Genomic DNA, 15976 nt, shown 5'->3' with positions numbered 1-15976 from the left:
TTTGACTTTATGCAATCAGTTCCGAGCTGTATTAGAGTGGAAAAAGTAAATGGATTTCTTTTTCTGTTCATTTGTCACACTTGTATAAGTGATCAGCATTACATTTAATTGTGGCTGAAGTCCAATGAAATCTCTGCAAATGTGATGCTACAAGTTACATCTGTGAGCTCTGTGAAGCCTTGGCAAAAGTCTAGAGCAATAAATCCTTCTGTTATAAGAAAATATTTACATTTTTAGGTGAACTTCACAATACGGCGATTTTCTTTGTTGCCATCTATGTTTTCTTATTGAAAATGTTTCCTTAAGCTATAAACTTCCTCTCTGAAAGCAAAATCTATTCAGTTTAGGCTCAAGAATAAACCCGACTTCAAATTTAAAAAATGAACCAGATGAAAAAAGATGTGGGCCATTGTCTCAGGTCAGATTTGTACACCAAGACTTTCTGAAGGAATAATGAAAGTGTCATTATAGAAACAGCTCCGAAGTCTCTGACAGTTTTAGTCTTCAGATTTCAGAGATGATCAAAGAGTTTGTATAAGGAGATAGATATCAATTTCTCATTTCCTTGCCTGTGTACTTCGTGTGTTCTTTAACTCCTATCAAGCAACAACATAATGCTAGTTGAGGCTGTCATCTTCTTAGTTATAATCCTCTGCAGATGAAAATCAGTATAGCTTCAATTATTTTGTGCCAATTAATTTGAATATTCCTTGGCATCAAGGATGCCTAACTATATCCCATGCTGACTGGCTTTATTTACAGCAAAATGCGAAGTTCTCCCTATTACTGCACTGAGGTAAGGATAGCCCTTCCTTACTGTTACTAATGCCCCAACTCTCTCCTGATGCATTGTCATGGCAGAAGGGTTGATCTGAGCCAGCAGGTGAATGCCCATCCTGGGTCAGCATTAGCCTGAGTCCTTCCCAGTGCCTTGGAGTGGAGGGCTGTAGGCAGCATTACATAGTGCTCTTACAAGCTCTGCATTTACCACAGCATGTCTGAAAATTTTTAATAATTGTAAATAATCTCCTTATTTCATATTATAAAGGAAGAAGGGAAGGAGTGTTGGGTAAGCCTTGTTCTTCATGAAGCTGAATGGGCTGAAAAGGGCTGCCGATAGAGGAAAGTGTTAGACAACTTGGGCCTTGATCAGTCCTCTGTTTGGGCAGGTGAGGGGGGACAGCTCTGTCCAACTCTGTGGAGATGGTGAAGTGGGGGCTGCTGTCTATTTCTTTGTCTGAACTCTATGCTTTTATTTTTTAACTGGTGTTACCTGGTGAAAAGGACTGTGCACAGAGACTTACGACCTGCATTCTACTCTGCAATGTGGAGCAGGGCTACAGAGGACAATACGTATCCAGGCAAGGGTTGATGGTGGTGTTAAAGACCCACTGGTTTAATTAATTGGTGGATTTGATATTAATGAATACATTTAGAGCAGCTTTGCGTGCCCATGTATGGGGAGATCCATACATTCAGTGCTTAATCTGGAGCCGTGAGTGTCAACCAGCCTGGGTGCCAGCCGTGAAGCTTTTTTACTTTACCCTTACTAAGTTTTCCCACTGCTTAGCCTTATTTCTGCGAAGGGATCAGCTTTGCCCTTTGTTTGTGTATGGTTGTTCTTAAATGCTTGATAGCTAATTAAATAATGACATGTTTTAGTAGCATGTAGATACTGCAGTCAATCCAGGAGGGATCACTTTTTAGCGTAGATTTAATATCTTTGCAATGAAACTAATTATTTCTGAAATTTGGAGAATATCTTAGGGGGCTTCTTAGCTTGTGTGAGTGGAAAAGAGTCAGAACATTTATTCCTGTTTGGCTTTTTATTTTAATGGAAATAAACTGCTCTTCCATTACCTTGAAGAAATTTAAATGCAATGCTTACATTTTAAGCAATGTAAAACCTCAGTTATGTAGACCCCAAAGGATATGATATATAATTAAGAGACTGTTTGCTCTACCCATGTAATACTTGCATGGCTATGATTCTTGGATAAGAAGAGCAGATTGCCACTCAGGAGTCTGTGTAAATAACTGGATGGCATTCAATGAAAGGAGCCAGCAGTGGCCAGGCTGCCAAATAACTAATAACAGAGGTAATAAATATTTATGAGCACTGTGTTTGAGCCTGGTGTTTTGCACAGGCCAATCTATGTGTTTGACTCTGATCTTTCTACTTACTCGCTGTATGTCATCTGGGGATGCTCCATCAAATATTCTCTGCAATGACCTGGGGTTAAATCTTGTCATCCTATGCCCTGGAGGTGTTCCCAAACTACTCAGTTTCTAGGGAAGAGTATTTCTCGGCAGAATAAAACTGTTACCTGAGTAACTGTGGATATTTTTAAGGTTCACAGGCTGGCCTCCTTAAGAAGAGAAGCATTCACATGAGCACTGAAAGTGCACTGCGTATAACCCATAAGTTCAGCATATGGTGTCTTTAATACCTGAAGAAAAAGGTCAGTATTTTGCAGATCACAATTCAATACAGTGGGCAAAGATGCGAACAACCCTATCAGCTATGGCTGGATTCAGTAAATTCAGAGCCTGAGCTAGTAACAGAGCTTTTTTTTTTTTTTTTTGACTGTATTTACAGCCATCTTTCCCTGTTTATCTTTCTGATCAGTGCGTTAAAACATAATCCTCTGAGACAGCTGAACTTCAGGAGGAATATGCTCATCTATCTGCTGATAGTAAATAATGGTCACAGTGATCACTGGTTTGGATAAATGCCCATAAATGACTGTTTCTCCAAAATTTCTCTTTGTAAATGTTTAAATAGATATTTTCCTAATTGTGTTTTGAATGATGGAATTAATCTGTAATCATTAATGTGACACATCATACTCTCCAAGTAGAGGAAGGTAAAAATCTCTGAGAAAGAGTGAATTTCCCTATGAAAATGTCTGTCCAGGATCCTGTGTAGCACACTGTCATGGAACAACTGTAAATTATCCTGTTTAAACTGAGTCCTCTTATAAAAACTGAGTCAGTATTTTTACTGGAATATTTTCTTTCAAACTACAGAGGGATAAATGTCATGTCAGTTGATATAGATTGGAGATGCAAGAAATTTATCATTTGTTTTTATAACTGTTCTACTGTCATGTTGCTATTCTTGCTCTTTTATGAAGAGCTGACTGCTGTGTGTTATAGAGTGTTCATAAATGATGATTAATTAATCTATTTTGGTGGCCTACTACAAGCAAACAAACCTCAGAGTTAATTTAATTCTCTACTCTTGGTTTCAGAGGGGAAAAAAATACAACATTTTCAGTTCACTAGAGGATATAATATTCTCAAATCAGCCACTTTTCAATTAATTTTAAATGACGAATAGAGCAAGGAAATTTTGTTCTCGTCCATTTACTTCTATTAAGGATTCATTTTCAATAATCAGAGAATTCTGAGTCAGCTCATTCTTACCTTAAAGGTTTGCTCCTGACACTAATAAATTATTGTATGGTGTGTGCTTGAAGGCAATGGATTCTTTTTTTTTCCCCAATAACCCTCTTGTTGACACACAGCCATTTATTACTATTTCTGCCATCACCCAGCTTGCTGAGAAGTAATTCTGATAAAGTACCGAAACGTATGGTGTGGAGTATCAACTGTCATAAAGAAGGAAAATGTCATAAAAGAAAAAGAGAAAGATCATGTGTTATCCTAGAAACATTTTCTTTATGCTCTCAATTTCAAGCTAATTAGTTTCTAAATATGCTGCTGAAGGCTTGTGTTTCCATAGGATAATATTTTCCTATACCAGCTCTTTCCAGCTGGTATGACAGTGTAGGATGAAGGAAGAATTATTTTTAAAGGAGAAAAAGGATTCAAAAGTCTGAGCAAGGTTGAAATGGATGTAATCATGCACCTGAAGTTGAATGATAAAAGTGGTTTCAACTTTGATGTCTGTATTATAGTATTTCTGTAAGCACTGATAATGTGATAGATCTTCTAGCTACAAAAGAATTGTCTGTTGGGGAAGGGGTGACTGTGGTAGATAGAGGCACTTCTGTAGCATGTTGTCCTTCAGTATTAACGCATGTTGGTTAAAGTGAGCTTCGCTATGGACTGTGGCAGGAGGAGGACAGAAGGTGTCTGCAATTCTGAATGTGCATGGGATACAAGTGTCTTTCTGAATAAAGAAGAGATATCGCTCACATCTTCAGGGAAATGCTACTGTTTCATGCAGTGACACTGCCCATATAGGTGGCCTTGGCTGGTGTGCTACTGGGGTGGAGTCTCGTGGTCCTCTGAACTGGGACAAGCATCTGGTCACTCCTATGCTTCACTGCAATGTCCACTTACACACAGTAAAACTGGTCTTTACATTGTCCATGCAGGTCAGAGGGTTGCAGTACAAAGAATAAGAACTGACTATATTTGTATATATTAACTTGGTTTGATGTGTTTGTAGCCATTAAAACAAATTCTGACATAGCTGGTTAATAATAAAGCTCCCTTTTATGTTGGTAGACAGAACATAATGTAATTAAAATAATAGGTATAGGCATGTCCCTCTCCCATATGCAGTATGCTGCTAATGATGGCTCAACAAGTATTGACCTTTTTGTAGTGGGGAGGATTTTGTTTCTCCTGTTCCTGAAATATGCTGAGATTATCTATTCACATGGCCCTTATTAGAACAGTTATAAATTCCTTATGGATCGCACTGTATTTTCTACGAAGCCCAAGGTTATTTTTTTATTCTTCCTGCAGTTATGCTCAGTGAAACAAAGCAAATAAAAATATTATTAATGCTCAAGATGTTCCATAATAGTATTCCCAGATCTCTTTGAAAGGTAGGAATTAACCCCTGTTTGCATTTACTTCTAATATTCTGAAGCAATAGTGTGATTCTTCTCAGGAGTTAAGGCAGGAAACAAGAACAAATCATTCTAAGTATAGCGCATGGGAAATGTAGAATCTACATCTAACAAACTAGAAATGAGCAGTAGCCTCTTTACACTTCTAAACACTCACTGTAAATGCATTTAAGTGGCCATCAAAATTAAAAGCATCCCATGAAACTTATGAAGAATTTGCCTTTCTATGATGTGCAGTCATGTTTCATTTGCAGTTAGAATAACAATGTGCCTTGTTTAGGGTCAGTCGGCAGCTTCTCCTGAGTTGAGTTCAAAGTTTCCTTTCAATCACAGGTCTGATTTCACTCTCAACAACCTACAAAAAAAGCTAATTTTCCTGAATTCATATATTACTTTTCATCTCAGGTTAAAGTTTCTTGGACTGTTTGATTCATAAGAAGAGCTTAAAATAAATATTCAGTTTATTAGGTGTTTAACTTTCCCTTTTTCTTCTACTTTTCTCAACATTAAAAATTGGGTTGGTATATCAGTTGCCAGTATTTTGTTTTAATTTTGAGCACAAAACATACTTTTGCAAAGTATACTTCTGTCTCTGGGCACTTTGTGGTGATGCAGATATAAATCTATAATTATGTTTATAGTGGAACTATGAAAAAGGAAGCATCAGAGGACTGAATACCTTGCAATAATAAGAAAAAAGTTAGCCCAGTGTACTTCATCTCCATACCAGGGAGAAATACTGGGAAAGAATAGGAAGAGAGGAGCATCTTCTGAATTAAGACACCAGATATAAGGAATAATCTTCTCCTTGATACAAACCTTCAATTTAACGATTTCTCTAAGGGACGTTCTAGTTTAGCCTGCATAAAATCTTCATTCATTGCAGTCAGCATTGACTGGACAAAGATGGGAAAACTTTAAGATTGTAGGTTCCCATTTTGTTTCATTTTCTGAAATCTTTTCTGCTTTTTGAAGGTAGCCTTGTGTACATACATTGTGCAAATCATTGTCCTCGCATGCAGCAAGATCTATAGCTATTTCTTCTGTTGAGCTTAACTTGATGGTTTCTCTAAGGTGGGGTTGGTGGCTTTGGGCCTGAGGCAGGTTTATAAGTGAACAGAAATTTGGAAGGATGCTGCGGTAAAAGAGATGATGGTATTAAGGTTTATCCATCATCTTTTTAAGGTCAACAAATGAGAGCAATATGCACCAGACTGGCAAGTAAATCCAATTAACTGACATTCTATTTGAGCTAGTTGGTCTTGCTGAGGCTTTTCAAAGCCCAGTTTACTTATTCTTGCTTTAGTGTTGGACTGAGGTGCCTCTTGTGCTGTTACTTGCTGACTTAATAAAAAGCTGTCTGTTTAAAGAGAATTTTTAGGAGAAATGACTCTCGCTTTTGTTTGTAATGGTGATAATATTTAGGGCTGTATTTATTAGCTTATCTTGGCTGTTAAACATTTATGACTGTACTTTATTGTCTGTGAAGCAGGGGAGTAAAGGAGATGAACTAGAAAAAAGATACTGAAGACCTTGCCGATACTGCTGGTGTGATATACAGGTTGCTGTAGATGTGATATACAGAACAGTTTCTAAGAGTGGGCTTTAAATATGCCTCAGTATTTCTCAGGAGACTGAAAAAGGGTAATGGTCAGAGAACATGGACTGAACTACTTAGTTCTGAGGCTGACACCCAGATCTGGAAAAACCTCCAGAAATTTAAATTCCAGTGGAGTTCCTTAAGCTCTCTAGTGAGAAACCTGCTTTTCTGGTGCTGAAAGCATTTCAGTATGGGAACAGTGTACTATGAGGATTATTTTTTTTTAATTATAAGTCTTCATGGACTGCATTTTGAAGCAAAGTAGGTTTGATCTGTTCCTCCAGCTTCCTCACTACATTCATGCTTTGTGCTTGTTCATGTTAGCTTATGTGTATGGGGCTACTGAATCATGGCCTGAACCTCTGATTAATCACCTGAGGCGAGCAATGAGTCAGTCAGCCACGGGAGCACAGGTGAAGGCAATTCACCTGTGCTGCAGGAAGGGGTGGAGCCTGGCTCCACCTCTCCTAGACCCATTTAAGAGCTGACTGCCAGTGGGGAAGGCTCTCTTCTGGAGATCCACTCTACTGGAGTTTTCTGTTGTGAGCCCAGGTTACGGGTGAGTGTACCTATCATTTCTGTTTCCTGCTTTGGTGTAATAACATCATAGCTAAGCTCTCTGTTACACCTTAACATCTGTGTATTTGTTAATTGTACACTGCTATACCATAACATTGGTATAGTCATTAATTGTACGCTTATGATAGAAGCAGCTGTAAGCATGCCTTAAAAATGTTACTCCAACTGGTGCATCACAGTAAAACTCTTTGAGGAGGAGCTACCTCGGTGCAGGATGACTTTAATGCCAGTATACTTGTCTTCTCTTTGGACCAAACACTTTGAGCACAAAAGTGCATGAATTGACATCTGAAGGGAAACAATTAAAAAAACCAAAAAAGCAGTGCGGAGCAGAGCTGGTGACAAACAACAACGGAGGGGGATTTAAAAAGGTACCTTTTCCTAAGGAGAAATTAAGCTGGATAAATAATGAGAATTAGAATAACATACTAAAAAAAAAAATGTCTGAAAATGACTGGACTGTTGAACTCTTTGAAATAAAATCTCTCTTGCATTTCTTATAATTACAGGAAACAGTAAAGTCAACATTAAGAAAATAATGCTTTGAAAGTACCTCAAAGAACTGCAAAATGTTTCTAAGGAACTGGCAAGGCTTAGGAAAGGAGAAAAGGAAATTTGTGTTTGCTTAAAAAAGGAAAAACACGCAAAAAAATCCTAACAACAAGAAATTAAAAAAAAAAAAAGTTACCCACCATGCATTCAAAACTTTAAGCTGACTTAGTTTTTCTGTTGAAGCTGTGGAATGCCCTACACCTGCAGAAATGTCTTTTTTTTTTTTTTTTTTTTTTGCAAAGGATCAGGTTTCTACAAGGTTGAGTCCAGATAATTTTCTATGATGTCAAGTAGATGGGTAGTGTTAGATTCAGATGTTAAGGCTGTGGTATTTCTCTTGTCTAGTGCTCTAAAGAAAAATCAGAACAAGTAGGCTGAAACAAGCATTTCCTAATGGTTCTGATGCTCTATGACTTGAGATGCTGTGTTTGCATGTTGCCAGCTAATGCTGGCTGTGTGTTCTCTGTGGGACGCACACCCTCCAAAGGACGTGGGTGTTCTCATGTGGAAAGCTTGCATGAGATCAGAAATGACCAGAAATAAGCTTTCATTGCTGGGAAGGAAGCTGCCAGGCAATGCAGGAATGCACTCTAGTGGGTAATTCTTCAGTTGAAAGTGTCTTGATTAGCAACTTATGTCTATTTTGTGTTCTAGGTGCAACTAATACAGGCATGTGTGCTATCATAGTGCAGAGATAAGAACTGTAATTCCTAGGAGGAAAGTTTTAATTTTGCTATCAAAATAAGACTAGGTACAAAAGTTTTTACAAAATGTTGTATTTTTGACCAATTGATGTGTTTTCTTTTTTTCTTCCCTTGCTTATTTCTATTTGATTATGGTGGTTTTGCTGTTTTCTCAGTGCTGGCATGAAAATGCTGACACTGCCTGTGTCCTAATTAGAATTTTGTGGTTAACTGATTTTTGATGTCACTGTCAAATCACAGTAGCATTGTCAAACAAACAGCATTAATGATAATAACATAGCACTGATTGAACTGCTAGCTTTAGTCTAGAAAAGGAGATAAAATATCCTATTTGAATTTTTCATTGCTTTTTTTTTTATATGGAACAGTAACAGAAAATTCTTAATAGCTGCAGTAAAGTCCCATTTTCAATCCCAAATTGTATGTGTGTTTCTAATTTTTAAATACATCTGAAGCTCCTTGTTACTGTTTTAAAGCCTTCAAATGAATGAAACTGTTCAGAGGGGAGCTAGATGGAAACCTTTTGAAAGAGTTGCCCTATGTAGATTTATTTCAAACCCAATCTATTCACTGAGACTTTTCCTGCTACCTTTAATGAGCTTTGCTTTGAAGTGTTTATGCAAAGAATAAGTACCCCAAACTCTAGACTCAAGCAGCCTTCTGCATTAGCTGGGTCCTGGAAAGGTCTGGCTGGTATTCTTATAGCCTTCATTAAAACTCAAAGGAAAGTTGGTTTGATTTCTGTCTGTTGGTGGAATTTATCCCTCCTGTGCATACCACTAAATCATCTCTGCCAGACGTGACTCATCCCTAGGATTCATAAATTAGAGAGTGAAAATATATATCTGAGCCACAGAGTATTCAGTAGAAACCATTTTAAAAAATCCATCATAAGATCCTGTTGACAGTTTCTCAAGAAACTACCCTAATGCAATGTCACTTGGGCATTTTCTAATTTAACTACTTTTTGATGCATTTTTTTACAAAAGTGCAAACATTTTTGGTATATGAGCTTAATATATATTTGTTATACATTTGCTGAAATTGCTTCATTTTGGGTAATGATCAGGGTTTCTGGATTCCCCCGTGTTTCTCAAGATTCAGGAGAGAAAAATAGAGGATTTTCCAGTAGCCTTCACTGGAGGTGCTTGAATATCAGGAAAGGAGAGCAGATGCCCAGTTCCTTTCCTTTCCAAAATGTAAATGTATTTTCTTTACCTCAAACAAGAACTTAATTATCTTCCACCCTCTCCCTTCTATAAAAGTTTCCTATGTTACATTATTCCTATTTTGTAAATTTGCTACCTCACGTTTAATTAAATTTGAAATGTGCTTCAGTAATCAAACTAATTGAAAAAGTATTTAATCAGAATTTGATTATTTAAGTAGTGTTTGTACTCGCACTTGTTCAGGGTGGGAGGGGGGGAAATGAGGCGGAAACCTGCTTCCTTAGACTACTAGTGGATGTTATGATGGCCATATGGGTATCATTGCAGAGAGGATGTATGGACAGTGATTCGGGGCTTGAAAACTGAGCACTCCTGTTGAAACCAATCAGCACTGGCTTCCATTGAGCCTGGGCTGCTATTCATGCTAAACATCCCTCATTCCCTCATCATGCATGTGTCTGCTCAGAATGGCTTATGCCACCACTTGTTCACACATACTCAGGTTTGTTTCTTTCCCCTTGACTTGGTAAGCTTGGAAGCTGGGAGAACAGAAATAGCTGACTTCTAGTTTGATTTTAGACAAAGAAATAGCTGTACTCCTTGGCAAAAGGTGGTGATATGCTGATTTTAATCAAGGGATTGCAATTATTCCTGAAACTCAGAACAGAGTGAAAAAGACAGTCTTAAGTTGTGTGAAGCAAACCTGTAATAATTCTGTTTACTGGAGAATAAAGTATAGATTTTCACTTCTGGAAGCCTTGTCTCAGGGTAACAATGGACATGAACTGATTTCAGCTGTACTCTTGCCCTCTCCATCAGGTGAATAAATGTGGTACTGCTTGGTGCCGAGGGGCAACTTGAGTTAGTGGGGTGATGAATTAATACTGTGAAGAGAAAGGGGCTGTGCAGCACAGCGCCTTTTTGCTTGTTTTGCTGGTGCTATTAATCTATTTCTAAGCAACAATTTCACCTATAGCCCTTTCCAACAAGGCAAACAAAAAGAGGTTTCACATCAACAGAGCCCCAGCAGCCCTGGTTGCTTCCAGGCCCTATCAGACGCCGGTGCCAGCAGTGCCTTGTATAGGTGTGGGTATGAAATGGGCAGAGTGCCACTATTCTGTGCCCACTTGAGGGGGAAGTTCCTGCCTGCATAGCTCCTGCCAGATGTCACTTCTACACACGTGACTCAAATGCAATAGTTGCTTGCATGTCTGCTTTTTAAGCTCAGGGTACCTGAAGGAGTGACTTAAAGCTGTATCATTGCTTTAGGGCACTGGTTTTACGGATAGCCCAGGTAACAAATTGCATGTTTAAGGGCATAAAGACATGAAGAAAACATGAGAATTCAAAGCTTGCCGTGGGTGGTGTTGGAGGTCTGCAAGAGCCAAAACACTCTTGTCCAGACTGGCTTCCAGGGTCAATCCTGGGACAAACCATGCTCCAAACTGGACCTGATTTGTTTTGGAAGAAACTGTGTAGTTATCTCTGATAGTGAAGCCAGGAGAAAATAGGCACTTACTATACTTTGTACTTTGTACTTTGAGGGATACCAGAAGCAGGATCCAAACGTGAAATTGGAAACTATACTAGCCAAAACTGATGCAATTATTAGTTTCTGTATATGTAAATTTTCTCCTCACCAGTAAAAGTCTGATCTGTTGCTTTTAGATTAAAAGAAAAATGAAAGCAATGTCAACAGTTCAAAAATAAACAATGGTACAGTTACTTTTGGTACAAAATCTAGTGGAGTAACTATAGCGATAGGTAAAGCAGCTTACATGGCAGGGGATACTGTGTTATGGTTAGGATTTTATTTTATGGAAATTATTTCTATGCATTAGGCATTTCATTAAATAAGATGGAAAAAAATATGATTTTTTAAAGAGTCTTTGCATTCCAGACAGTTGTTCATTTCCATAATCCATTCAGACAGCACACACTGGTTTATACCATACTGCTCTTGGTAAAGTCCCCAGATGCATATAGGTTAATATCCAAATGTTTTGAAAAAGCATACTTGTTAATGAACATAGGTGTGTGAAAATCTTCTAGGCTATATGCTGGGAAATCTCTCATTGCTATTCTTATGGAAGTTTGGAGAATAAATCACATTTGCAGCATACTTCTTTTTTCAGTCGAGTTTGGAAGAGACATTCTTTTGATCCTTTTCAGAAGATACCATGGATTTTAGGATACTGATCTCTATTGTGTTTCTAATTAACCACCAAAACTCTACACCTCCTTTTCTTACTTGGAATAAAGTCAGACCTCCCCATTTGTTTATTTGTGCGCTGTCCAAATTTGATATTTTAAAAAAATGGATGCATAGCTGTTGCTGATTTCATTTTATTCTTTCTTCCTACTCACATCAGTAGCCTTCTGAGATAAGGCTGGATTTTTTTTTATTCTCATCAGCACATATTTCACAGGGTAGTGTACCAACCTGACTTGAATGATGGTGGAGTTTTGTGGTATATCTTCAACTCGCACATGATTAAATTATATTTCTTCCTGTCTGAATAAGCACTATATTGGAGTAGATTCATACTTAACTCAGAGTTAGGGAAGAGCATGTCAGTATTTCATTTGTGTGGCTCAGCTCAATAAAATATCAGTTTTGATGAGGTAGAGATAGAAAATCATAAAAGTAGAGGGGGGAAAAAATCAAACATTAACAGTATAGATATAAAGCTGTTCTTTTGAAATGCCACCCAATGATATATATTGTGATCGCAAGTTATTGTAACATAATTTGGTCAAAACAAGCTCCAGTACTGAGGGGAAAAAAAAAACAAATAACACCTTACTCCTCCCCCTTCTTATTTTTTATTTTTTGGAAGAAGTCTGTTTAACTCTGTTGTGAACATCACTGTTGCACAGTTAATTCTGGAATGCTTCACATGCCATTGTGTACCACCTCCCTAGGAAAAGTCTCATCCTTTGCTGCTGCATCACCTCTGAAAACTCATACCATTAATAAGCAAAGGGTAGAACTATTTTTCTTGAGTTTTCTGTTATGTGCAGTGTAACAAGTGGGACATTTAATGTGCCTGTTTGGCTGTAAACCCCTTTAGGGAGAGATTTGGTTGTTCACGGGTGAAGACCAGTTGGGGGAAGCCCCCTGCTAGAAGGAAGGAGATGCTCTAGCACCTATGAGATTGGTCCTGCTCAAAAGCAGCTTCAGAGATTCCAGAAGAACACACTGAGGAGACTATCATAAGTGTAGGAATAAGCCTATCTGCTTTCATCCTGTTCAGTAATACTTCATGAAAACTATAGGAAAATTGGAAGGTGCAAGAAGTATTTTGTAACTTAAGGAAAAGATAAAAATGTTGAAGAAATCAGGGTGGCTTGAGCATACTCAAAAACTTGGATGTGGAATAGGCAATTGATAGAAGGATGCTGAGAACGTCCTCATTTCTTCCTCTTGGGAAGAGGGCATACACTGCTGCTGAGTGCTCACGTGTTTAAATCTGGGGAAAAATTCAGTTAAGTCAAAGATAGCACAGTATCCAAGTATGTGAAAACTCACAATAAATTTCAGCAGCATCCCAAGCCAGGTTAAACTAAATAAACTATGGGGAGAAAAGCATGTCAGAGAGGATAAAAAACAGCCTTTCTATTTTCAAATTAGTATTCTAAAGTAGCTGTCACATATGATATAGGAAAGTTCCTAATAGACATGTTCATTTTCTTTATGATCACTGAATTGCTTTGACTCAGGCACCAACTTAGCTCCCCAGCCAAAATTTTCACACACACAATCATCTAATTATAGAATACCAAATTCTATACTTAGGTCTCTAAATAAAAGCGACCTGGATTTGAGAACTAGCTTCAACTGAATTTTTTGTACCTCTACAAAAAAGTCAATGCGTACCACAATTGAAAACCACTGAAAATTAGGCCACCTACTAAGACACAAGTCATTTGTCTTGTGAGTAGAACACCTTGTTTGAGTGGAACAGGAGGAAAGGAGGACAACAGCAAAAAGTAATTGGTATGTTTTTTTTGCCCTTCTTTCTCTAACCTCTAAGCTACTGTCTCAAATTGCACCAGACTGTTGTTTACTTCAAAAAGCAGCACTTGTAGTCATATAGCTTTCTTCCTTGATAAGCACAATCATATCTGTGTACCTACATACGTTGTGTTGTCTTAACTGTAGGAGCACATGCATTTTAGCATGGCACAGTTCAGACTGTTTTATTGAGAGACAAAATTGGTCAATAGCTATGCAAATCATCCTAAAGAATGTGATGCTAGTGATCAAACCATATGTACGTAGATTGTTTGTGCACATATATATTTACATACATATGCATTGGGTTATGGCTTGTGTAAACTTTGACAAAGTACAGAACTGAACATGACATATTCTTGGATAATACTGTTCCTGGTGCTATTCTGCAAGGATTTTGTGAAATTATTACTTTCTTACCTGTATGCACTTGCCTCATTAGTAATGTTCATCCAATTTCATCTTTTTTCTATAACTGCTAGGTGATGTGTAGGCATTAGAAGGCTATATAGTGCCTGAGGGTACTTTTTTTTAGCTACGCAGGACCTATTTTTATAAGAAGTGGTGATGAGAGAATGATATCAGCCCGAGCCCAGGAGTTTCCAACAAGTTCTCTTAGGAGTGTGCAGAACCATGATTGGGGAAACAGAAAGGAAAGCGGAATAAGGTCACTCAGCTCTCTCTATCCTTGCTGTTTTCTTTCAATATTGGTTAGATGTGGTAATGTCCTTTTCTCTTACAAGGACTCAGCTTCAGGGTGAGAAAAAGCTTGAAAATGACAGGAATACATTTTCCAGCAACTTGCTGCATACAATCAGAATAATTTTTACTAATTTCTGGTTGGTTTTTGCTTTGTTCATCTTAAACTGTGTATTCCCTCTAATCGAGTAATCTTCTTTTTAATTTCCCAATGTGGGAATGTAGGTCAAAGGAAACTAATACTTTCCCTTCTTCCCGCCCCCGGTCCCAATAGTCAGTGTGTCCAAAAGTAGCAAAAGAAGATACCTACAGGATTCAGGAGAATGGTGAGGAAAAGTTCACCTCCTCGGATACTTTTGTCCAGCTCCTGAGGACCCCCAGGATATTCCTTGTAAAAAATAGTATGAGTGAAAAGGCCACAGGTCTGTCGAGGGAGCACCTGAGAACAAAATGACAGCACCATTATAATATTAACTTATTTCTGCAAACTTACTCTAACATATTCACTGTAATACTTCCAGCAGCTTGAACAAAGCTGCAGTCCTTTCCGATTCTGTAACCCAGTGTGTTTATAGACTCTAGTGTATCTTCTGCACTCTCACTATAAGCAAATTCCTGCAGATATGATTTCCAGATGCAAAGCTACATCACACATGCAAACTGCTTTAGCCAGCTTATCCAGTAATAATTAAGGACTTGTTTCCTGGTGTTTGGAAGAGAAAGAAAACAAAAAGCTAAATATTTCTTCCTTTGGCAAGGCTAGTTTATTAAAGGATAAATAATGTTTCCTGGCCATCTTCACTATTGCAGGTAATTAACGTTACTGGGACACCGAAATGAGTTGTTATTCAAGACTATGGACCTCAAATGAGTTTCACATTTTCCTCAGTTTAACATAACGTATTGTGTATTACATAGTGTCCGAAAATCACAGTGAAACCCTTCTCCTCTCTGTCAAACCTTTCCAGGACTGGTGGAGCATACACGTAAGAGTGATCTGAGATCAGGCCTCCATACCATCATTAATCAGGGGGCTGCATGTCAGAAACTTGCAAGCTAGCAGATGTGGAAAGTAGACTGATCTTGGAAAATTAGATGTTTTAGTTACATTGCTAACTAGTTAAAATCAAAGGGCTCTGGTGCACTGAGTAAAGACAACAAATGTCAGAGTTTATAGATACTGCCTAACATATACAGAGACACGATTCACCTGGGGAAGGCCTTTTGTTTCCCTACAGTCGGTGCTTTCATTTTTCTACTCAGTTAAGAGACAAACCTTAAGATCAGTGAAGCATTTTAATGTGTAAATGCGTTGCTGAATTCAAGTCTATGCCAATCATAATTGGACTTCGTGCAGTAACTTGTTGGTTTTGATTGAGACATATTGAAGGAATGGCATCAAGTTGTGCTGGGGAGTTTCAGGTTGGATGTTAGGAAAAACTACTCCATAAGGGTGGTTGGGAACAGGCTGCATAGGGAAGCAGTGGAGTCACCATCCCTGAAGGTGTTAAAGAAATGTGGAGAAGTGGTACTTAAGGACATGGTTTAGTGGGCAGTATTGGTGGTAGGTGGACGGTTGGGCTGGATAATCTTAGAGGTCTTTTTCAACCTTAATGATTCTATGATTCTATGTCTCTTTTGTCAGAATGTTGATCCCCTAAAAAAGATTTTACATGTGCAGGCAATATTTGCATCTGTTAGGGCTTTTCTATGGTTAAGGACCCAGCTTTGAAAAATGTATTCCTAACCTAGGTTATACAGATATAAGTTTTGCAGATGCCTGTTTCAGTCTCACAGTCTTGTCCATTCAAATTTTTTTTCTCCAA

General features: G+C 38.1%; 1 protein-coding gene and 1 long non-coding RNA gene across 18 annotated transcripts in view; one reads left to right on the top strand and one right to left on the bottom strand.

The window, feature by feature from the left end:
• LOC116216567 (uncharacterized) overlaps positions 1-15976 on the top strand; it is a 488234-nt gene that overhangs the window by 66342 nt on the left and 405916 nt on the right. The gene's annotated exons all lie outside the window — the stretch shown is intronic.
• The window catches only part of NDST4 (N-deacetylase and N-sulfotransferase 4), a 102710-nt gene that overhangs the window by 27405 nt on the left and 59329 nt on the right, over positions 1-15976 (bottom strand). Inside the window, exon 6 of the mRNA XM_010709954.4 lies at positions 14461-14589. Coding sequence (XP_010708256.2) covers positions 14461-14589 — 129 coding nt within the window. The remainder of the gene's footprint in view (positions 1-14460; positions 14590-15976) is intronic.

This window comes from Meleagris gallopavo, chromosome 4, assembly GCF_905368555.1.
Source record: "Meleagris gallopavo chromosome 4, MGAL_WU_HG_1.1, whole genome shotgun sequence".
Classification (NCBI taxonomy): domain Eukaryota; kingdom Metazoa; phylum Chordata; class Aves; order Galliformes; family Phasianidae; genus Meleagris; species Meleagris gallopavo.
The sequence above is the reverse complement of the archived record's forward strand: the minus strand, read 5'-3'. Positions and strand labels throughout refer to the sequence as shown.